General features: G+C 47.3%; 1 protein-coding gene across 8 annotated transcripts in view; it reads left to right on the top strand.

Annotated features, from left to right (window-relative positions):
- Positions 1–20,076, top strand: part of VAV1 (vav guanine nucleotide exchange factor 1) — a 50,328-nt gene extending 30,252 nt beyond the window's left edge. For 2 of the 8 annotated variants that reach the window (XM_045491770.1, XM_045491775.1), the window contains 12 exons: positions 556–657; positions 900–997; positions 1,090–1,112; positions 1,285–1,330; positions 3,895–4,031; positions 4,366–4,431; positions 8,229–8,260; positions 12,678–12,794; positions 14,268–14,355; positions 16,146–16,266; positions 17,706–17,854; positions 19,771–20,076. In XM_045491770.1, the coding sequence (XP_045347726.1) occupies positions 556–657; positions 900–997; positions 1,090–1,112; positions 1,285–1,330; positions 3,895–4,031; positions 4,366–4,431; positions 8,229–8,260; positions 12,678–12,794; positions 14,268–14,355; positions 16,146–16,266; positions 17,706–17,854; positions 19,771–19,824 (1,033 nt within the window). In that variant the 3' untranslated portion in view covers positions 19,825–20,076. Of the gene's footprint in view, positions 1–555; positions 658–899; positions 998–1,089; positions 1,113–1,284; positions 1,331–3,894; positions 4,032–4,365; positions 4,432–8,228; positions 8,261–12,677; positions 12,795–14,267; positions 14,356–16,145; positions 16,267–17,702; positions 17,855–19,770 lie in introns of all 8 variants that reach the window. The other 6 variants (XM_045491771.1, XM_045491776.1, XM_045491772.1 and 3 more) reach the window with 3 other exon arrangements.
- Positions 20,077–22,987: the final 2,911 nt, after the last annotated feature.

Consider the following 22,987-nt stretch of genomic DNA (forward strand, 5'->3'; position numbering starts at 1 on the left):
GTGTGTGTGAGGGAGGGGCAGAGAGAGAGAGAAGGAGAGAGAGAATCCCAAGCAGGCTCTGCACTGTCAGCACAGAGCCCGAAGCGGGGCTCAGTCTCACAAACGGTGAGATCGTGACCTGAGCCGAAATCAAGAGTCGCATGCTAACCTGACTGAGCCCCCCAGGCTCCCTTTCTTCGTCTTCTTGAGATGAAGCTCACGTGACAAAAATTTCGCTATTTTAAAGTGTGTGATTCAATGGCATTTAGTGCCTCACGATATTGTGTAACCACCACCTCTAAGTTCCAAAACATTTTCATCCCCCCAAAAGGAAACCCTGCACCCATGTAGTACTCAGTCCCCATTTCCCCTGCTCCCAGCCCCTGGCAACCACCGGTCTGCTCTCTGTCTCCACCCAAATGCCCATCAGTGGAGGGCTGGAGACATGGCTTCTGGTTTATGTAGCGTATCCAGTATGGCTGCCCCGATACATCCAAAGGGCAGCGCGTGTTGGTACTTCATTCCCTTGTGCGGCTGAATGCTGTTCCGTCACGGGGAATTCTCTCCCCTCTCCAGCTCCAACATCTACCCTGAGAACGCTACTGCCAATGGGCACGACTTCCAAATGTTCTCCTTTGAGGAGACCACGTCGTGCAAGGCTTGCCAGATGCTGCTGAGGTAGGGGTCTGGGGGGGATGGGCCTGGGGCCTGGGTGCAGTCAGCTCGTCCTCCTCAGAGGGGCTTCTCTGGCTGTCTGTCCCCTGGGTTGGGAGGTGGGAGGCTCTCCCTTGGGCCTCCGCTTCTGCATCTCTCTCTTGCCCTGAAGAGAACCCAAGGGCACCCTTCACGTTGTTGGCAAAATGATCGGCTGTGTCCAGTCAACATCACTGACGTCCCTTAATCTCCCCTTGGCATCCCAGAGGCACTTTCTATCAGGGTTACCGTTGTCATCGGTGCCGGGCACCTGCACACAAGGAGTGTCTGGGAAGGGTCCCTCCATGTGGCCGACATGGGCAAGGTACCAGTGGGAGAGACTGGGGCAGGTGGGCTTGGTCCTGTGGGGGGGGGGGGGGTTTCCATGCTAACTATTTCCTTCCCTGCCCCCCATAGATTTTTCAGGAACTATGAAGAAGGTAAGACCCCCATTCTCCTTTCTCTGTATGAGAAATCATGGGGGATAAGGAAGGGTGACCCAGGAGACCCCAGCAGTGGGCATGGCCCTTTGCTGGGTGCTCACATAGGAGCTGAGGGGGCCCCAGGCTGGGCCTGGGGAGCCACACTTGCAGTCTTGCTGTCTCCCTCCAGGATAAGCCACATCGCCGACCTCAGGACAAAAAGCGGAATGACCTGGGTGAGTCTGAGGGGGGTGGGCGTTGTGTGGGGCAGGAGGAAGCCTGGTCTCTGCCCCAGATCTCAACAGTTATATTAACGATCACATAAGGTCCTGCTTGTAAAGCTGTGAGCCATTGGTTGCAGTCCTAGAAACCCGAAAGGAATTTAAAGATAACCAACTGGGGGCGCCCGGGTGGCTCAGTCGGTTGAGCGTCCGACTTTGGCTCAGGTCATGATCTCGCGGTTGGTGGGTTCGAGCCCCTCATCGGGCTCTGTGCCGACAGCTCAGAGCCCGGAGCCTGCTTCGGATTCTGTGTCTCTGCCCCTCCCCTGCTCATGCTGTCTCCCTCTCTCTCTCAAAAATAAATAACATTAAAAAAACTTTAAAAATGACCCAAATTATTTACTTGCTTTGCTCAAACACTAGGAAGAGAAGGCATGGGGCAGTAGCCATCCTTGCAAAGGTGCTCTTTATCTTTCCGTCCAATTTCTCCTCTTCACCGCCTCTCTTTCCTTGCTTTCCAACACGGCACGCCTCTGGTGGTCCTTACCTCCTCTCCTCTTGATTCTGTGCCACAGAATCTTATCATGATCTATAGTTTCAGCAGAGTGCCCTCCACTCGAGGATGGGGAAGTGGAGGGCACAGATTCATTTTAGCCCAATGGCAGGGGGGAAAGGCTGGACTCATTCCTATGTTGATGAATTTTGTGGCATCACAGCAGTGATGGGTGCCTTGTGTTCAATATCTACTGTATACGTGGTCACATCTGGGGCCTCTCATCCTCCAGAAGCTCTGAGACCAGTGGTGAGGGAGAGAATTTCAAGACATTACCTTGTAGTGGGCGGACTAGAAGGTTCTCTGGCACATAGAACCTGGGGGACTTGACAGATCTGAGCCTTCAGGGAAGGCTTCTCAGAGGAGGAGACATTTAGGCAGACATTTGATGGATGAGAGGGTTAGGCAGGTGGGGAGGAGGGCAGGGGTGTTCCAGGCAGAGGGAATGGCATGCGCAAAGGCTGGGAGGCAGGGAAGCCAGGCAGCATTAAACACGTGAGAACAGTTTGGTGTGGCTGAGGAAGTAAAACCTTTGCTCATAATAATACAGAGTCAGTGTAAAGGCTCAGACTTCATATCTATCTATCCGTGTCTATGTATATTCATATATAGATGTCAATGTACAAAGATCTATAGATATCATAATCTGTGTCTATAGATAGATATAGATATATCAGCTTTATTTGAAATAATAAAAAATTAGAAACAAATGATTCAATAAGAAGAACGTATATATAATTACACGTAGATTTATATGCGTTGTATAATCCGTTTTATACAAAAGTGTATGTCAGCTTTATTTGTCAAAAACCAGAAACAACCCAAATGTCCTCAAGAGAGGGAAATATTTATATGTGTGTGTGTGTGTGTGTGTGTGTGTGTGTGTGTGTGTGTGTAGGGGTGCCTGGGTGGCTTAGTTGGTTAAGTGTCCGACTCTTGATTTTGGCCCAGGACTTGATCTCACAGTTCGTGAGTTCAAGCCCCACATCAGGTTCTGCAGTGCCTGCTTGGGATTCTCTCTCCCTCTCTCTCTGCCCCTCCTCTGCACTCTCTCTCTGTCAAAAATAGATGCACATTTAGAAAAGTAAGTGTGTGTGTATCTATTATATGTATTTATATCTATGCATATTATATATATATTAATATATTGTATTAATATAACTAATTATATTTAATATATATAATTATATTAATTAATATTAATATATTATATACACTTATATTAATACACACACTTGTACATATCCATTATATATATGCATATGTGTGTGTGTGTGTGTGTGTGTATATATATATATACACACACACACACACACACACACACTGTTTATTGAGATAGAAAACACATACTGTAATGTGTATAAGTGAGCAAATCTTAACTTCATGGCGCCATGAATTTCTACCCCTGTAACCACCACACAGATCAAGATATGGAACGTTTCACCGAATTCTAGAACTACACTGTCCAATGCAAATTGAAACTAATTTAAATAACCTTAAAACTCCCGTACTCAGCCACACTAGCCATGTGTGGCTGACTAATGACTGCCCTGCTGGACAGGAGAGATTATTCAACTCCTCCACACAGAAGGCTTTACCAGACTGCTGTTCAGTACCCCCCCCCCCCCACCTGGCTCTCCGAGGGGACCACTCTTAGACCCCTACCACCATAGGTCAGTTTTGCCTTTCCTCGAACTTCGTAAAAATGAAATCATGTGGTATGTCCTCCTCCTGCGTCGTGTTGGTGAGACTCATTGACGTGGTTGCTTGTGACAGTAATTTGTTCATTGCTGTGTCACGTTCTGTTGTGTGCTTCTATCACACTCAGTTTATGCATTCCATTGAGGCCATTGGGTTGTTTCCAGTTTGGGGCTCTTGTGAAGACAGCCCGTCTCGGACTTTTGGCACACACGAGGGTGTGTTTCTCCTGGTCTCTAATTTTCGCCATCCTGGAGGGCGGTGAGGCTCAGGTCTGAAAATCCGTGGCCGCCAACCGCACTGAGCCACCACCTTCCCTTCCCTCCAGGCCTGCCCAAGATGGAAGTGTGCCAGGAATACTATGGGCTTCCCCCACCACCTGGAGCCATTGGTCCTTTCCTGCGGCTCAACCCTGGAGACATCGTGGAGCTCACCAAGGCTGAGGCCGAACAGAACTGGTGGGAGGTACAGGCTGGGCGGTGGGAGTGATGGAGAAGGATCTGAGTGTGGGGTCATGGGCGTAGGCGGTCCCGGGAAGGCTTTGGCAAGGGGAGGCTGGTCTGGAGGAGGCATCTGGGGAGGGTGTTATACATGGGGATTTCTAGGGCTGGCCTGGCCCTTCTGAGCTGGCCGTCTTGCCAGGTGGTTGATACTGGCTAGAACTCCATGGGTCACGCGGGCCACAGAGGGATGGATGGGTGGGCAGATGGCCAGTGGGTAGAAAGATGGGCACACACACATACACGCACATGAATGCAAGTAACTTCTGCGTCTGTGTCTTTCCCTCCCGGATTTTTAGGGCAGGAATACGGCTACCAATGAAGTTGGCTGGTTTCCCTGTAACAGGGTCAAGCCCTACGTGCATGTAAGTGCCTCAAATCTGGATGGAGAGAGGGCAAGGGGGGTCTGGAGAGGGTCCTGCGAGGGCGGGAAGCCTTGAATGAACACCCCTGAGATAGAGAGGGGCTGCCCATCACGGTAAGTCATTCCCAAACCCCGTGCTCTGCCTAACGTGTCGACCGAGCCCCGAGTGGAGGCGGGGGGGGGGGGGCGGGGGGCACATGGAGAATGATGACCAATCCTTTCCCTCTTGATTCTTCCTGTATGAAGGTCCTCTCCCTCGTACTGCAGAAAATCAGGGGTGGCCAGAAGGCTGGCCAGTCGCTGGCTTCCTTTCAGAGGCAGCGAGTGCTATCCCATCGGGTGCTGGGGCCACCCAGGCCTCTCGGCCCAGCTCCTGTGGACGCACCTGCCCGCACTGCGCCCAGTCTCTGCCCACCCAGCCCCCTCGCTCTACGATGACCTCAGGTCTTTCCCATCTCCCCAGACCTCTCTCCCTCACTGCAGATACCCCTCTGCCTGCTTCACAGCCCAAATAGGAACCCGCAGAGGGAAACTCCCCTTCTGTTGCTTGAATTTTGTATCATTTCAGACTTCCAGAAAGGTGGCTACAATAACGCAAGCAACTCCAAATAGCCTTTCCCAGATTCACCAGCTGTCCACATTTGTTCTTTCTCTGCACATTTTATTTTATTTAAAAATTTCATATTATTGTTTTCCTGAGACATTTAAAAGTAAGTTTACAGCTATGTTTTCCCTTCACCCTTAAACACCTCCTGAGAACAAGAACCTTTTCTTACATAACCATGGCGTGATTTTAACAACCATGAATTTAACACTTGACATTGACGTTATACTACGATTTAACCTGTAGTCCATATTTAAATTTTGACAATTTTCCCTAAATTGTCTTTTAGAGATTTTTTTTTTTTTCTTTTTTGGCCTGAGGTCTCCCAGGTTTCTCCACTGTGGAGCTATGCATTTCCAATGTCATTGTTCTGTCCAAGTTTATTAGAAGATGTAAGGATGAGCTGCCTCCCTTTCTGTCAGTCAGTCAATCAATCAGTCACTCAACCTACCTATCAGTCAGGCATCTGTATATCTAATGATCAGCTATATATCTATCTGTGTCTCTGTGTGTCCATCAATTATTTATGTATTAATCTACATACCTATATATGTATCGAACATCTATAATTCTATGTAGGCAGGTATCTATCTAATTACTAATCAATCAGGTATGTATGCATGTATGTATCTCAGGAAATGCCTGTGGATTCTTATTCTAAAAATGGTCCCAGCTTTGGCCAGCGGGAGCCCCATCAGGCTGGCTCATCTGTCCTTTTGATATGTCCCCATCATTCTCTGAGCTGTTCCTTATTTTCTGGCACAAAACCAGACCTACCTTGTACTTCCCATGCCTCAGTCTTGGAATCAACTGTTTTTCCAAGGAGCCCTGGTTCTTTCAGTGGGACACGGCATTCAGAAGCCAAGATCTGGGCATCTCTCCAATTTCTGCCTCCAAATGTACTGCCTTCTTAAAACTACACCTGTCCTAGCCTCCTTCTCTCTCATTACAATGAAGGCTCTAAGAAAAGATAGAAAAAATGGCAGTTCTCCTTTCTACTGAAGGATTCCATCCTCCTTACAAGATAGCTATTATTGTATTTGTTTTATGAGTGTCTGTCTGGAGTTTCTTAATATACATACTAAGTCGATACGAATAGCAATTCTCATTTGCCCCATGATTTATTCAGAAGATTTAATACTATTTTGCAGCCCCCTGCTTGCCTTTTAATATATCTTGGGATCTTTTCATATTGTGCACAGAATATTTCATTCTTTTCTTCCCCTTTAAAAAAAAATTGAGGTGAAATTTGAAAAACATAAAAACCATTTTAAAGTGCACGCTTCAGTGGTATAGTACATTTTGCAATCATTTCATTTATGTGAAATATCTCAAATAGGTACATCCACAGGAACAGAGAGCAGATTGGTGGCTCCCAGATGCTGGAGGTGGGGGGCTTTGGGACCGACTGTTTAATGGGTGATGTGTTTGGGTTTTCTTTTGGAGTGATGTTTCAGAACTAGATACAGGTGGTACTTACACATTCTTTCCATTACTATTTTTATTTTTGTTGTTTTTTTCCAAGTTTATTTTTTTATTTTGAGAAAGAGGGCAAGTCGAGGAGGGACAGGGAGAAGGGGAGGGAGAGAGAGAATCCCAAGCGGGCTCCAGGCTCTGAGCTGTCAGCACAGAGCCCGACACGGGGCTCGAACCCACAGACTGTGAGATCATGACCTGAGCTGAAGTCTGACGCTCAACTGACTGAGGCCCCCAGGCGCCCCATATTATTACTATTTTTAAATTATGGTCAAACACAAGTTGTATAAAATTTACCATTTTAGCCATTTTTGAGTATACAGTTCAGTGGCATTAGATACATTCGTACGTTTGTGCAACCACCACCACTGTCCATTTCCAGAACTCTCCATCCTGCAGAGCTGAAACCCTAAGTCCCCGCCCCGTCCCCCAGCCCCTGGCTCCCACCATCTACTTCCTGTCTCTGTGAATTTGGCTCCTCTAGGGACCTCGGATGAGTGGTATATGTGTCCCTTTGAGACCAGCTTTTGCAGTGAGCATAACATTTTCAGAGTTCATCCATGTTGTAACAGATGTCAGAATGTCTGTCTTCTTATGGCTAATAATCCATTGTGTGTGCATGCCACATTTGGTTTATCTGTCCATCTGTTGATGGAGACCTAACCCTCTGGCAATCGTGGGTAACGTTGCTAGGAACACGGATGTGTAAATATCTCTTCGAATCCCTGCTTTTAATTCTTTCGGGTAGATACCCAGAAGACGAATCGCTGGGCCATATGGTAATTCTATTTTTAGGTTTTCAGGAACCACCGTCTGTTTTCAGTAGTAGCTGTGCCATTTCACATTTCTGCCAGTAACGCAACAAGGTTTCCAATTTCCCTATATCCTTCCCAACACTTGTTATTTTTCTGTTCTTGTTTTGTTTTGTTTTGTTTGTTTTTTGTTATTTTACAATAGCCGTCCTGATGTGGTGAAAGCGTGCACTTTTACATGTATTCAGACCAGGGGTTGGGCTTTCCGTAAATAGACGGATAATATAGAGTTTCATCTTTGTAGGTCAGATGCTCTCTTTTGTGATTTCTCACCTCTGCCAGAATGGTACCAAAGCAGCACAGACGATGTGTAAATGAGTGAGCCTGACCACTGTCCCAATAAAACTGAATTTCTGGACCTTGGCATGTGAATTTCACCCCATCTTCACATGCCGAGCAATAATATTCTTCCTTTGATTTTTGTCAACCATTTAAAAATGTAAAATCCATTCTTTTTTTTTTTTAATGTTTATTTATTTTTGAGACAGAGAGAGACAGAGCATGAATGGGGGAGGGTCAGAGAGAGGGAGACACAGAATCCAAAACAGGCTCCAGGCTCTGAGCCGTCAGCACAGAGCCCAACGCGGGGCTCGAACTCACGGACCGTGAGATCGTGACCTGAGCCGAAGTCGGCCGCTTAACCGACTGAGCCACCCAGGCGCCCCGTAAAATCCATTCTTAACTTGAGGGTCATGCTACAACAGTGGCTGGACAACCCCTGACTGGAAGTGGACCAGTCTCTCCCATTAGATTCTGAGGCTGTGTCTTCAATGAATAGCACAGTGCCTGGCGTATAATAAACACTCAATAAATGATGGCAGAGTGAATGAGTATATGAGTGATGCACCCTGCACTCCGTTGCTAACCTTGGCTCTTTACCCTAAGTCTCGGTCTCTGTGTCCCCAGGGTCCCCCTCAGGACCTGACTGTTCATCTCTGGTGAGTGGAACTACCTTTCTTATTTTCAACTTGGGCCCCCTGGGGTGGGTTCCCTGGCTGGGCACGGAAGGCGACTCCAAACCAATATCTCATTCATTTTTTGAACTCTGGGCATCGACTGCTGGACGGAGCCCTGAGCCCAGGGCTGCTGAGGCGCGAGCAAACAAAAGAAGGTCCCTGACTTTGGGCGATGAGGGCCTCACTGGAAGGAAAATGATGGTGGTGATGTTACCAGCAGCCCCTCGCCCCTGTTTTTTGAGCGCCTATTGAATGTAGAGCAGTGAGGGGCGGGTGTTTATAGTGTTGATTCTGGAGCCCACTGACAGGGTTCAAATCCTGAGTCCAGTATTTCCCAGCTGTGTGACCTTGGGCCAGTAACTCAACCTCTCTGTGCTTCAGCTTTCCTTTCTGGAAAATAGACTAATACTGACTTATGCTTCCTAGGGCTGTTGTAAAGGCTTTAATGGGCTGTTAGTCCTGTGCCTGGCACACAGTAAGCACTTTTTATTTTTCATGTGTTTAACATCTCTGACATTGCAATGGCTCTTACAGTCGACGGAATATCAGTCTTCTGCCTACTTTTATGGGTAGTGGTTTTTATTTTTTTTCAACGTTTATTTATTTTTGGGACAGAGAGAGACAGAGCATGAACGGGGGAGGGGCAGAGAGAGAGGGAGACACAGAATCGGAAACAGGCTCCAGGCTCTGAGCCATCAGCCCAGAGCCCGACGCGGGGCTCGAACTCCCGGACCGCGAGATCGTGACCTGGCTGAAGTCGGACGCTTAACCGACTGCGCCACCCAGGCGCCCCAGGGTAGTGGTTTTTATTTCATAATGGCCCATGAAGGAACAGTGCCTTTTATGATCACTGGCCTCTTAGATGATGTAACACGGGACCGTTTTTATGGCTGCTGTGTCCACGCTTTAGGGAGCGCGTTGAATTTTCATACCAACCCTTGGCCGCTCTCCTTTCCTTTTGGGAAAGAAGGAGGCAACCGAGGCTCAGAGAGGGGAAGTGACTTGTTCGATGTCACACAGTGAGGAAGGGAACGGAGATGGGATGGAGCCCATCTGCCTGACTCCAGAGCCTGACCTTACTGCCTCTGGAAAGTCATGATGCTGACAGACCACGTGTTAGGCGCCTCAGCCACGTCTGGTCAGAAATGTCCTCTCCAGAGGGTAGTTTTATCTTCCTTTTTTTTACAAGAGAAAACTGGGGCTCAGAGTGTGGCAAAATCAGCTCCCAAGGTCACAGAGCAGCCAAGTAGCAGAGCCAGGATTCAGACCTGGTGTCTGCCCTCCCCTGTTGGGATGTGGTCACCAGGCGTGGAATTGTATCGGGAGAGCGAGACCCTCACTTTAGGTGCAGAATTGGAGGAGGCAGCCAAACACTCAGGCATTGAGATCCGTGATGGTTCAATGCGGCATTTAAAATAATCGAAAGCAAGGCAAACTAAATCCATGATAAGCAAAATATCGAAACTGTAAATAAAGACAGGAGCTGACAGGGCTGGGGGTAGAAAGAGTTGAACCCAAGAGTATGGAGGTGGTTGTCTTTATTTATTTATTTATTTTTTTTTTTTAATTTTTTTTTTCAACGTTTATTTATTTTTGGGACAGAGAGAGACAGAGCATGAACGGGGGAGGGGCAGAGAGAGAGGGAGACACAGAATCGGAAACAGGCTCCGGGCTCTGAGCCATCAGCCCAGAGCCTGACGCGGGGCTCGAACTCCCGGACCGCGAGATCGTGACCTGGCTGAAGTCGGACGCTTAACCGACTGCGCCACCCAGGCGCCCCAAGGTTGTCTTTATTTAAAGCCTTGGCATTTTGTTCACCATGGATTTTCTTTTGCATTCATTTCAAAACCTGAGGTGAAATCCACATAACGTACAACTAACCGTTTAAAGTGGCGTTTATGTTAGTATTTATATTTATATTACATATTTACATGCATATATCATATACAGTTATATATTACCTCAAGTTAATGGTATATTATTTGTTATATATTTACATTTGCGGCGTAAATATATTCATATCCACGTTTATATATCATCTGTAATTACATATCATCCAAAACTAGTAAATAGTATGTGTGTTATGTATTTATAGTTATAACATAATACATTCATATTCACATTTATGTCTCATCCATAATTGTGTATTATCTATAATATATATTAATATATTATATGATATATTAATTATAATATAATTAATTAATATATATTATAGTATAGTATATATTATATAATATACTATATAACTATACATTATAATTATAATATAGTATATAATATATAGTCATATATTATAATTAATTATATATATAATTAATATATATATTAATATACATTCTTTATGTTATATATTTACATTACGGCACAAATATATTTATATCCAGTGGCATTTACTACATTCACAAGGTTGGGTGGCCATCATCACTATGAGTCTAGAACATTCCATCCCCCCAAAGGAAACCCTGCCCCCGTGTGTGGTCACCCCCCTGCCTCCCCAGCCCCCAGCACCTTCCTCTCTGACCCCTTCCTGTCTGTGGATGTGCCTTTTCTGGACATTCCACACACATGGGACCACACACTCCATGGCCTTTTGTGTCCGGCTCTCTTTTCTGAGCATCCTATGTTCGGGATCCATCCACGAAGCGGTACATGTCAGAGCCTTGCTCCCTTTCTGGCTGCTTTCGCAATCATTTTGACTTTTAAAAGTCTTGCATTGGGGCGCCTGGGTGGCGCAGTCGGTTAAGCGTCCGACTTCAGCCAGGTCACGATCTCGCGGTCTGTGAGTTCGAGCCCCGCGTCGGGCTCTGGGCTGATGGCTCAGAGCCTGGAGCCTGTTTCGGATTCTGTGTCTCCCTCTCTCTCTGCCCCTCCCCCGTTCATGCTCTGTCTCTCTCTCTGTCCCAAAAATAAATAAACATTGAAAAAAAAAATTAAAAAAAAAAATAAATAAAAAAAAAATAAAAGTCTTGCATTAAAATACTCCTTGCTTCACTTGCTATCTTTTACCTTGCTGGTGGAGTATTTTGGCTCCCTCTTTGCAGTTGGTCTCCGAGGCTAGTGTCTCACCCCTCTCTCTCATCCAGCTTCTGTCCTGGTGGCCACAGAGACGGGCGAGGAGTGTGGATGCGGTAAATGCCCGTCCCAGTAATGCCAAATTCCAGAGAAAAGGGGAAAACGTCTGCTTTTCTATACTCACAGTCTCAGCCGAGTGTGTGGGTTTTTCCCCACATCTAAGCAGTTCTGCAATTCTCCCCTCTCAGCTGGCTGTCATGCAGTTCAGTTCACTTCTGACACTGCCCACCTAGAGATGACTGCGGTCCCCACCGGTTAGGGGTCGGTTCCCAGGAGACTGCCAATGTCCGGTCCAGGCTTCCAGGACTTCCCACCGACCGGCTGTAAATTAGAGGTTCCCACAACATCGTCCCCAGTTTGCTAACACAAACTCCCAGAATGCAGGAAAAGGGTTTACTTAGGAGATTACCAGTTCATTATAAAAGGGCATTTCAGGGAGCCAGAATTCCCGTCCCCTTCAAGGTCCTTCTAGGGGAACTAAGAATCAGATTGACACGACACAGAGTGAGAGGAGAAAAGTCAAATTGAATTTTGTGTGTGTGGGGACGCCACCCAGACGCTGAAATCCCAAGACAGTCGGGCAAACGGAGGCATATACATCATTCTGAACCAAGGAGAAGGGAGCAGCGGTGTGGGACTTGAAAGGGAAGGAAGGCACTTCTCTGGAAGATGAAGAAGAGGAAATCTTTGGTACACATATGTTTGCTGGGCCACTCAAAAGCCGTGGGTCACAGAGGATTTGATCAAACAGGACTTGCTAGGTTCCTCTGTGTCTGTACTTCGTTCGTAGCCTAATGGACGAGTCTGTGCTGACAGCTCTTTGCCCCCAGCAGGTGCTCTGTCCGAATCCGTTTGGGGCAGTTTCTTTTTTTTTTTTTTTTTTTTTTCAACGTTTATTTATTTTTGGGACAGAGAGAGACAGAGCATGAACGGGGGAGGGGCAGAGAGAGAGGGAGACACAGAATCGGAAACAGGCTCCGGGCTCTGAGCCATCAGCCCAGAGCCTGACGCGGGGCTCGAACTCACGGACCGCGAGATCGTGACCTGGCTGAAGTCGGACGCTCAACCGACTGCGCCACCCAGGCGCCCCTCTTTTTTTTTTTTTTTTTGGTCGGGTGGGGCGGGGGGGGAAGATAAAGAGTTTTGATTGCTTTTTAACCCAAAATAGTCTTGACACCAAAGTGGCCCATTTTGGAGCAGCCTGCCCTGGGACTGTCACCTGCTGAAAAATCACAGGATGGGGGAAACAGTGGCCTCAGTATGACAACGGGGGGGCTCAAGCATAGGGGCCGTGTGGACCTCTCTCCCCGATGTATCCTGACAGGTACGCTGGCCCCATGGAGCGCGCCGGGGCAGAAAGTATCCTCACCAACCGCTCGGATGGGACGTTCTTGGTGCGGCAGCGGGTGAAGGACTCAGCAGAATTTGCCATCAGCATTAAGTAACTCCTCCCACCCCTGACTCCCTGTGATTTGGGTGCCGCAGGAAGGAGCCTGGGAGGAAGGGAATGAACTATCCTGACAGCCATCTCTCACTGAGCCCTATGGCGTCCTGGGTGTTTTTATCCGTCTTGTTCCTTTTACTTGACTGACATCTGCAAGAAAAAGATATGCCTCCCAGACGGTCTCCAAAAGGCATTTAGCTCATCCTAGTGAGAGGCGGAAATGCCACCTGGGCCCAAGGCTAGTGGGTCCCTTCACTCACGTCTGTCTGTTGTGTGAGCTTCTCACTCACGGTGACTTGTTTCCTGGTTGGTTTTGTAATTTTGTCTTTTTCTCCTTAAGTTTATTTATTTATTTATTTATTTAGAGAGAGAGAGAGAGTGGGGGAGGGGCTGAGCAAGAGGGAGAGAGAGAATCCCAAGCAGGCTCTGCACTGTCAGCACAGAGCCCGGCACGGGGCTCTATCCCACGAACCGTGAGATCGTGACCTGAGCCAGAATCAAGAGTCGGATGCTTAACCAACTGAGCTGCCCAGGCGCCCCTGAAATTTCGTCTTGTGATCTCGGGTGGGGCTTTCCTGGTGGCAGTCTTCTGCTGCTTGGGTCTCCAGAGATTTTGCATTGGCTTTCATTGGGGTCACCAACAGGTGGATTTGTTTTTAGGTTAATTCTTTAGCTTCCCAGGCTGTACATGTGGTTTAAGTTCAAACACCAAAACCTGCATGAGGGCAGGTCTGAGGTTCTGAATTCACAAGGGTGACTTTTCTGTGTTGAGTCTGAGACAGACCTTTTTTATTGGCCGCCTGTGCGATGGGTGGTTTTTCTAGAGGATCTAGCATTTGACCGTCCAGGCTTATGGGGTGTAGGCAGGTCTCGCTGCTAACTCCACCTCCATGGACCCAGTAACTCATCCCATGTCTCTGTGGGGTCATCAAGGCATGAGATACTTGGTGACCAAGATAAACAGACCCTGTAGGGTAGCAGTTCATGCAATAAGCTTGGTTTTTAGTTTCAACCTCATTTCTGGCCACTGGGAATTTCCCTTGCTTTTTTGAGAGCTCAGCATTTTTTTTCCTCATCATTTCTAGTTTTCTGTAGTCAGATTGTTGTTGTTGTTGTTGTTATCTAGGTTTCCTTGTTGGCAGATGTGAATATCTCTTCCATGCCCTTACTGATGTGTGGTCTGCCATCTTGGTGGAAATGGGTCTCTTTTCCCATCCTATAGATTCTAGGTCCTTCATCTTCTCTGTTATAGAACGTGTCTTTCTTTACAAGATCTTTGTGACTTCTTAACGACCCTCTGAATCAGGGAAGGTGATTCAGTGGTCTCGCCCTCCCTGAATTTGTCAAGATTGTGCCTTCCGTGGTTGGGGGTGTATAGACTGGGGCTGACCCCTGGCAGGGGACAGATGAGCTTGGGTCCCCAGCCTCAGGGCTGAGTGACCATCTGGGCCTCTCTCTCACTGCTTCCAGGTATAATGTTGAGGTCAAACACATTAAAATCATGACAGCAGAAGGATTGTACCGGATTACAGAGAAGAAGGCTTTCCGGGGGCTTACGGTAAGGGCCAATCTACCCCATCCCCAGTCTCCCAGCATCGAGGCAGGGCCCTCCCTGAAGCTCCATCTTGGGACACCCCCCCCCCTTCACACACTCAGAGAAGCCTCTCAAAGAACACTGTGGAACAACTGGCTTTCAACTCATTCCCCTGATGGCCGGTTATGAATGGCAATGAGCATTTACTGAACACTTAGTGAGTGCCAGACATGCTCTAGAAAGAACTCCAGTGTTCCCTTAAGTCACTGTGGGACATCCCATTTCACATACAGGTGAAATCGATGTTTTGTCCTTACCTTGTGTCACAGAAGAGCATTGGTCTTGTTTCAAGACCTCATCTGTCCAATGATCTTTTCACTGAGAATTCAAATGCCTGTTTGGTGCCTTGTAATTTGGGGCAATCTTTTAGACATTTTAAGCCCATGGGTCTAAGACATATGGATCTTACCTACGGTCTGTGGATCCCTGCCGAGCTTTGGGTCCTCTGGTAGAACATCCAGAATTTTGCACATACCTGAATGTATTTTTCTTGGAGGCGAGGGTCTCAGATTTCACTCGATCCTCCAACGGATCTTTGGCTTCCTAAAAGGTTAGGGACTGTTAATTTATTCCACAATTTTTTTTCCTCCCCCAAACTTGTTTCTGAAAATTTTGCTCCTCATTTTTTTTTTTTTTTAATTTCTGAAAAATTTCCAAAACGTTACAGGAATAGTGAGATGAACATTCATGAATCTTTCATGTACATTTACTAATTGCTCTTTTGTGCCCTCTGCTAATCCCTCCCCGCCCCCTATACACATTTAATCTGCTGTATATAAGAGTAAGTTGCAGGCGTCAAGACCCTTCTTCAAAAAATACTTTAGCATGAATATCCATAAGAGCTAAGACATTCTTGTACCTCATCACAGTATCATTATTATACCCAGGAAGTTGAGCGTTGCTGCAAAATTTATGTAATATGCAGCCCAATTTCCAAACTTTCTGATGGCCCCATATATATCTTTTATAGCTCTGTGTTTCCTCCAGGATATAATTAAGGATCACACATTGCATTTAACTTTTGTCTCCTTAGTCTCTTTTCATTTGTAATAGTTTGTCAGTCTTTCTAAAATCTCTCTCTCTCTCTTTTTTTCTTTTTTTTTTTTTTTTGGTCTTTCATAATACTGGCATGTTTGAAATCTAGAACTCCAAACCATGAGACATTTTGTTTTGTCTTAGCCACTACATTGTATTGCCCCTTTCCTCCAGGGGACTGTATTCTGGATCTGCCCTTTTCCAGATATGAGACCCTGGACAAGGAACTTGGCTTCTCTGTGACTCAGTTTCTCCATTTTTAAAATGGGGGAATCGTGAATGTATTCCTTTCACGCTTATTAGGACATTCTGATGATGTGTGATTGCACACTGACCAGCACATAGTAGGTGTTCAATAAACAGAATCATTCTTCTTATTATAATAATTAATTATAAAAATAAGGTTCTTGATATCCATGGCGGGGGGTTGTTTTGGTGAGCTGGGTATCAGGCAAGTTGATTATTTGTTAAATGTATTATGAAGTGAGTTGGCTGTTAAGAGAACCAGCTTTAGGCAATGTGATCTCTTCCCCATAAAACAGTCCTGGTTGCTCAGGAAGGGAATGAGCCCCCCGTCATGGGGAACAGTCCAGGAGTCACTTGCCAGGGAGGTCAGAAGAGGGATCTGCTGCACCCGAGGAGTTAGCTGTAACCCCTTCCAGCCCTGGCCCCTCATGGGCTGGCCCACTGGCAGAGCTTCCGTCCCTCTGTCCCTCCAGGAGCTGGTGGAATTTTACCAGCAGAATTCCCTGAAGGACTGCTTCAAGTCTCTGGACACCTGCCTGCAGTTCCCCTTCAAGGAGCCTGAGAGGAGAGCCATCAGCAAACCACCAGGTAGAGGTCAATATCAAGCGCTAATGAGTATCTGTAACCTTCTCCCACAAAAAGGCAAAATTGCCTCTCTCACCCATAGGTTCACTGACATTATCTGGGATGTTGGATACAGTGTGCTGTGAACTAAAATAATTACAACATATGCTTAAGGAATTTTTTCTTAACGATTGCATTTGACTTCTCAAATACAATATCAAGAATTATTTAGCCTGTGTCTGTATTGCTTGTTTTCCATATTTTTCTTTATTTTTTAAATTCCTTACTCTGACCCACATTTCATTTTGCTGGAGTGCATCCTGAAGTTTCTGAATTCTTATACATCAGAATTTTTTTTTAAAAGAGGGATTTAAAAATTAATTGTTGTGGGGTGCCTGGGTGACTCAGTCAGTTGAGCATCCGACTTCGGCTCAGGTCATGATCTCACGGTCTGTGGGTTCGAGCCCCGCGGCGGGCTCTGTGCTGACAGCTCGGAGCCTGGAACCTGCTTCCGATCCTGTGTCTCCTTCTCTCTCTGCCCCTCCCCCACTCTCACATTGTCTCACTCTGTCTCTCAAAAATAAATAAGTGTACAAAAAAATTTTTAAAATTAATTATTGTTAAAATATTACGTTTTTTTTTTTTATATAACTTTTTTTTTTTTTCAACGTTTATTTATTTTTGGGACAGAGAGAGACAGAGCATGAATGGGGGAGGGGCAGAGAGAGAGGGAGACACAGAATCGGAAACAGGCTCCAGGCTCTGAGCCATCAGCCCAGAGCCTGATGCGGGGCTCGAACTCACGGACCGCGAGATCGTGACCTGGCTGAAGTCGGACGCTTAACCGACTGCGCCACCCAGGCGCCCCAAAATATTACGTTTTTGAAAAAGCAGCAGCAACATAACATCAGGACTCCAATCCTTAATGGAGGATCCCCATCACCCAGTGAAATAAATGTATCTGTCTGCACATTGCTGATTTGCCCTGATGTATACACAGATCTCAGCACATTTGCAGAAATACTACAAAGTAGTTTTACATTCCACAGTGTTGCTTAATATTTTACTATGAAAAGTTTTCTGTGTCTTCCCCTCCCCCCCCCCCCCCCCCCGTTCATCTTTCTTTTATTCCTCTTTTTCTACCCTTGGTCCTCTTGAGGATAATTAATATTAACAGCGTAAAATGGATTTTTCCATAGCTTTCCTCTGTTTCTTTCATTATAAATATAGAGAAACCATAAAAAAAAATACATAAATGGCATTATTTTGTAAATTTGGATACTGGTTGGGCTGGAAAGATGATTCCAGAAGTACAGCTGTGTCCTCTCAGGGCATCTGATCCTCTGCCCAAGAAGCATTGAGGGAATTTTCATCCTCCTGTCACCTTCCTGAAAGCAGACTGTCCCTGGATGGTGGGTGGGTATCTGCTCCAAGCCCTTTGCCCACTTCTGCTCTCCCCTGCACAGCAGGAAGCACCAAGTATTTCGGTACAGCCAAAGCACGCTATGACTTCTGTGCCCGGGACCGATCAGAGCTGTCCCTCAAGGAGGGTGACATCATCAAGATCCTTAACAAGAAGGGTCAACAAGGCTGGTGGCGAGGGGAGATCTATGGCCGGGTGAGTTGGGGTGAATCTCGGCAGCCTGGGGAAAGGGCATGGGGGTGACCCGGCTATAGTGGAGGCGTACTGGAATTGCGGAATGGAGCAGGTGGGGAGGTCTTCCCTGGTCAGAGGGGAGGAAAGGACATAAAGATTTCATGCCTTCACATAACTTGCATTTATTTCCTGAAAGCCTACTATGTGTCAGGCATGCTTCTGGGTGCTGAGGAGACACAAATGAGGGCTGTTCAGGCACTGTCCTCATGAAACTCATAGTCTAGTGAAGACGCTAGACTTGTAACCAAGCAGGTACAATGCTGAGTGGTCAGGGTTGAGATGGGGAATCACAGGGCAGGATGGGAGCGGGTCAGAAGCACTTCAGAGAGGCCAAGGTTTTCCCTGAGGGATGAGTGAAGTTAGCCAGGTGAGAAGATCGTAGAGGGGGTGGTGGGAAGTATTCCAGGCAGAGACCAGCATGTGCAAGGCCCTGAGGTGAGAGAGTGGTTGGCATGTTTGGGGGACACGGAGGGAGGGATTTTTGTCTATCTTGTTAACTGCGGGGTCACCAGTGCCTGGAACAGTGTGTGGCACATAAATATTGAATGCATGAAGAGGCATAATTGGAACTGACCACTCTTGCCTTTTGTGCTTTTTTGCCTGCTTGAATCCGGACTGTCAGGAGGGACCTCTAACACACGAAGTTCGTTTCTACCTGGTTCTTATTTTTGTCTCACAAAGGCAGGGAGTCTGCTTTATTTAACCCACGAATTAATTCCTAGTCTCTAGAACACTGCCTCACTTGTAATGGTTTCTCAAAAATATTTGTTGAATGATGATAAGGACGCTGGTCAGGAGCTTATGTTCTACCAGGGGGGGACATACATGAAAAAACAGCCTGGATAATTGCTTAGGTGAACTTTTTTTTTTTTTTTTTTTTTTTTTTAAGAATTGTGGAAGGTAAGTTCAGTATGCAGTGGAGGACAGTTGGGGTTTGAGAGAGCCTTTTGGGGGTATATGGGAAGGTGTGGGCTATGATGAATTCACCCATCATTGTATCCATCCACCCATCAATCCATCCATCCATCCCACTACCCCTCTACTCATCCATCCATCCATCCACCCACCCGCCCATCTACCCATCTGTGTCCCCACCCGCCCATCCACGCATCCATCCGTCCATCCATGCATCTGTCCATCTGTCCATCCATCCATCCTTTTTTTTTTATTATTTATTTTTTATTTTTTTTCAACGTTTATTCATTTTTGGGACAGAGAGAGACAGAGCATGAACGGGGGAGGGGCAGAGAGGGAGACACAGAATCGGAAACAGGCTCCAGGCTCTGAGCCATCATGAGCCATCAGCCCAGAGCCTGACGCGGGGCTCGAACTCACGGACCGCGAGATCGTGACCTGGCTGAAGTCGGACGCTTAACCGACTGCGCCACCCAGGCGCCCCCCATCCATCCTTTTAAGAAATATTTATTAATCTCTTGTGTGCCAGAACTATTCTAGGCTCTTGGGAATCTAATGAATAATACAGACAGGAATCCCTGCCCTTGGGGAGCTCATGTGGTAGCGGGGGTATGGAGACAGACAACAAGCTAATAAATAAGTAACGTATATAATCAACAAGATGCTGACAATTGCTATGGAGAAAAATAAAGCCAAGAATAGGGATAAGGGGTGTTGAGGTGGGTGGGGTTTGCAATTTTAAATGAGGTCAGGAAGACCTTATGAATAGGGTGACATATGATAGCTCTCTGGAAGGCGGGGTGAGGGGGGTCAGCCATGTATACCTCTGGGGGATGTACTTTCTAAGGTAGAAGGTGTGGCAGGTGCAAAGGTCCTGAGGTGAGAGGGAACCTGCCCGGTGTGTTGGGGAACAACGGGGAACATGGAGAGGCTGTCCTAACCACTTCCTCCTCTCTCTCCAGGTTGGCTGGTTCCCCTCCAACTACGTGGAGGAAGATTACTCTGAATACTGCTGAGCTTGGCACACTGGCCAAGAGACGAGAAACTCCAGGCTCTGAGCCCAGGATGAGCAGGCAGCAGGGCCAGGGGGCTGTGACAGGTCCCACGGGCTGAGCACCGGTATGGATGGTGGAGGGCCAGCGTCCAGCTGGCAGGGCTCCTGGGATGATGCTCTGCCACGGTTAATTTATAACACACCGATTTCCTCCTGGGGCCCCTCGAGAAGGCGGGGCTCGAGGCAACAGCTTTTAATAAAATGTCGAAAGGAAGGACTGTAGTCGTTCAGGACGACGGGGAAGGGTGGGAGAGGACATGGGGACACCGATGAAAGCCCTCTCCCCGATCCCTACCTCCCAGCTTTATCATCTTACCGTGCCATTTAAAATAAGACCCGACGAAGGAAACGGGGCCCCCATGAGGCAGGGAAGAATTTTACACTCACAGATTCCAGATCACAAAAAGTGTTAATTCTGCTTTGTTTTTGTCCGTGCTGGACCTTCATTGCTCTCCGATTCTGCTAAGAGGTGGAGACTTCATGTTAGTCCATTTCCCCCCAAGATCGGGTTTAAATTCCAGGGCCTTTGGCGCTGGGGTGTTGGGCAGACAGCTGGTACTTGGAGGTTACCTGTCACGCTGCCATCTGCAGACAGATGTCATTGCTTTTGCTTCACCTCTGTTTCCTCTACGTCTTCTTGGCACACGCAAGACATCTGGCTGTTTGTCCTGAAATGCCGAGTGGAACCACTGTACTTGTTGGTTTACCTGCAACAGTCCTAGCGCTTGCCCTGGTGTAGTTATTAATCACGACCCTTTTCATTCTTCAAAGGGTCCTGGTTTGGGTGACAGGTTGTACGGTCACTGTCTTAGGTTGGGCTTTTCCAGAAGCAGAGCCTGAGACAAGGATTTGGGTGTGCAAAGTTAATCCGGGAGGTGATTCCAGGAAGTAGTCAGAAGGGAGAGAGAAGGGAGAAGGGAAAAGGAAGGAGGCAGTACAGGGAGCCCTGATGGGCAGGTGACAACTGTGGGCTTTGGGGGCTTATTCTTGTTGGGGGTCCCCGGAGGTCTGCGCAGGACATGCCTCGCAGTTGAAGGACAAAGAGCTGGGGTGTGTGTTCGCCAACGTCTATCAGTCATCGATCGAGAACAGCTTGTATCTGGGCGGTGCTTGTGCTGATGGCTGGAGGACCACGGGTGTTTCTGGAGCTGCTGACCTGTTGGATATTGTCAGTACTGAGGAACTGTGGGTGGGGTGCTCACAGTGCCTGCGTGCAGCCATCCCTACCCAGCAGGTACCATGTGCAGGGTGCAGGGGAACGTCTGCAGGGCTTGCTAAACCCTGGGTTCCACAGGGCTCCAGGGAACCTTCTTCCTCCCGTATCACCCTGAAGCCACCTAAACAGGGGTGTGCGGATAGGATACAGGGATGCTTCTCTGGACCTGTTTCTTCTCCCCCACCTTGGGGAGCCACGAACTATCTTGTTGCAGGAAAAGTAGCTTCAGCGTGGTGAATGCTCTTACACATACATGGCCAGATTTTTTTTCTTTTAATTTTTAGACTTACTTGAAAAAAACTGTGGCAACATTTACATCATATAAAATTAACCACCCTAACCAGTTTCACGTGCACCATCCAGTACTGTGGTGTATATTAATTGTGCAAGCAATCTCCAGAATTTTTCATCTTGCAAAATGAAAACCCTGTCTCCTTTAAGCAACAACTCCCCAGTCCTTCCTCCCTCCAGCCCCTAGAACCCGCTATGGCCAGACTTTTATCAGGAATCCTTTGGGGCTTAGATTTTTTTTATATATATATAATCTCTAAGTTTTATTTATTTATTTATTTATCTATCTATTTATTTATTTATTTTCAATAGATGAAGTTTATTGTCAAATTGGTTTCCATACAACACCCAGTGCTCCTCCCAACAGGTGCCCTCGTCAATACCCATCACCCACCCTCCCCTCCCTCCCACCCCCCATCAACCCTCAGTTTGTTCTCAGTTTTTTTTTTTTTTTTATTTATTTTTTATTTTTTTTTTTTTCAACGTTTATTTATTTTTGGGACAGAGAGAGACACAGCATGAACGGGGGAGGGGCAGAGAGAGAGGGAGACACAGAATCGGAAACAGGCTCCAGGCTCTGAGCCATCAGCCCAGAGCCCGACGCGGGGCTCGAACTCACGGACCGCGAGATCGTGACCTGGCTGAAGTCGGACGCTTAACCGACTGCGCCACCCAGGCGCCCCTAACCTCTTTTTTTCCTTCCCCTCCCCTGGGGCTTAGATTTTTGAAGCTCAAAAGCCAAGATGCAAAATCTCTAAAAAAGGCTTTTGAAGTGTTTTTTTTTTTTAATGTTTTATTATTTATTTTTGAGAGAGAGAGACAGAGCATGAGTGGAGGAGGGGCAGAGAGAGAGGGAGACACAGAATGAGAAGCAGGCTCCAGGCTCTGAGCTGTCAGCACAGAGCCCGACGCGGGGCTCGAACTCACAAACCATGAGATCGTGACCTGAGCCGAAGCCGGACGCTCAACCGACTGAGCCACCCAGGCGCCCCACTAAAAGAGGCTTTTGAAACTCAAAAGCCAAAAAGCTGTTTGGGTTTTTTGTAACTCTCCTGAAGGTTGCAGAAATAACCCTTTGGAGGCTGGGGAAGGGCCATGGGCTATATGTTGATTTGGGGGGAAATAGTTAATACTTCTGTCACCCACTGCACACTAATAACAGAGGCAGCCCTCCTGTCAAACATGCAACGTGGCCTGATGCCACAACCAGCTCTGGGGACAGTGGAGCTGCATGGCCAGGACTCCGGGGAGATCCTCAGGTCAGTTTTGGTCCTGGAAAATTAGCTGTAACACTTTGGGAAAGTGACTTCACTTCTCTGAACTAGAGGAAGATGAGAAGTCACCTGTCCGAGGGTGCAGACATGTCCAGCGATGAAGTGCAAAGCCACCCTCTTACCCATCACTCCAGCGGCTGGTGGGAACCGTAGATTTCCTGGTTCTGTCTTCAAGCAGAGGAAACCAGGGCCCAGACACCTGTGCACACCTGGGCAGGTGCGGGATCTGGACGCCGGAGTCTGGAAGCGTCTTCTGTGTTTGAAGGACCATGTAGCTGGAAAGGGGGTATTGGAGTCACAGAGGTCAGGACCATGTGGGGGTTTTCTGCCCTCCCCCATGACTC

The sequence above is a fragment of the Leopardus geoffroyi genome, chromosome A2 (assembly GCF_018350155.1).
Source record: "Leopardus geoffroyi isolate Oge1 chromosome A2, O.geoffroyi_Oge1_pat1.0, whole genome shotgun sequence".
NCBI lineage: Eukaryota > Metazoa > Chordata > Mammalia > Carnivora > Felidae > Leopardus > Leopardus geoffroyi.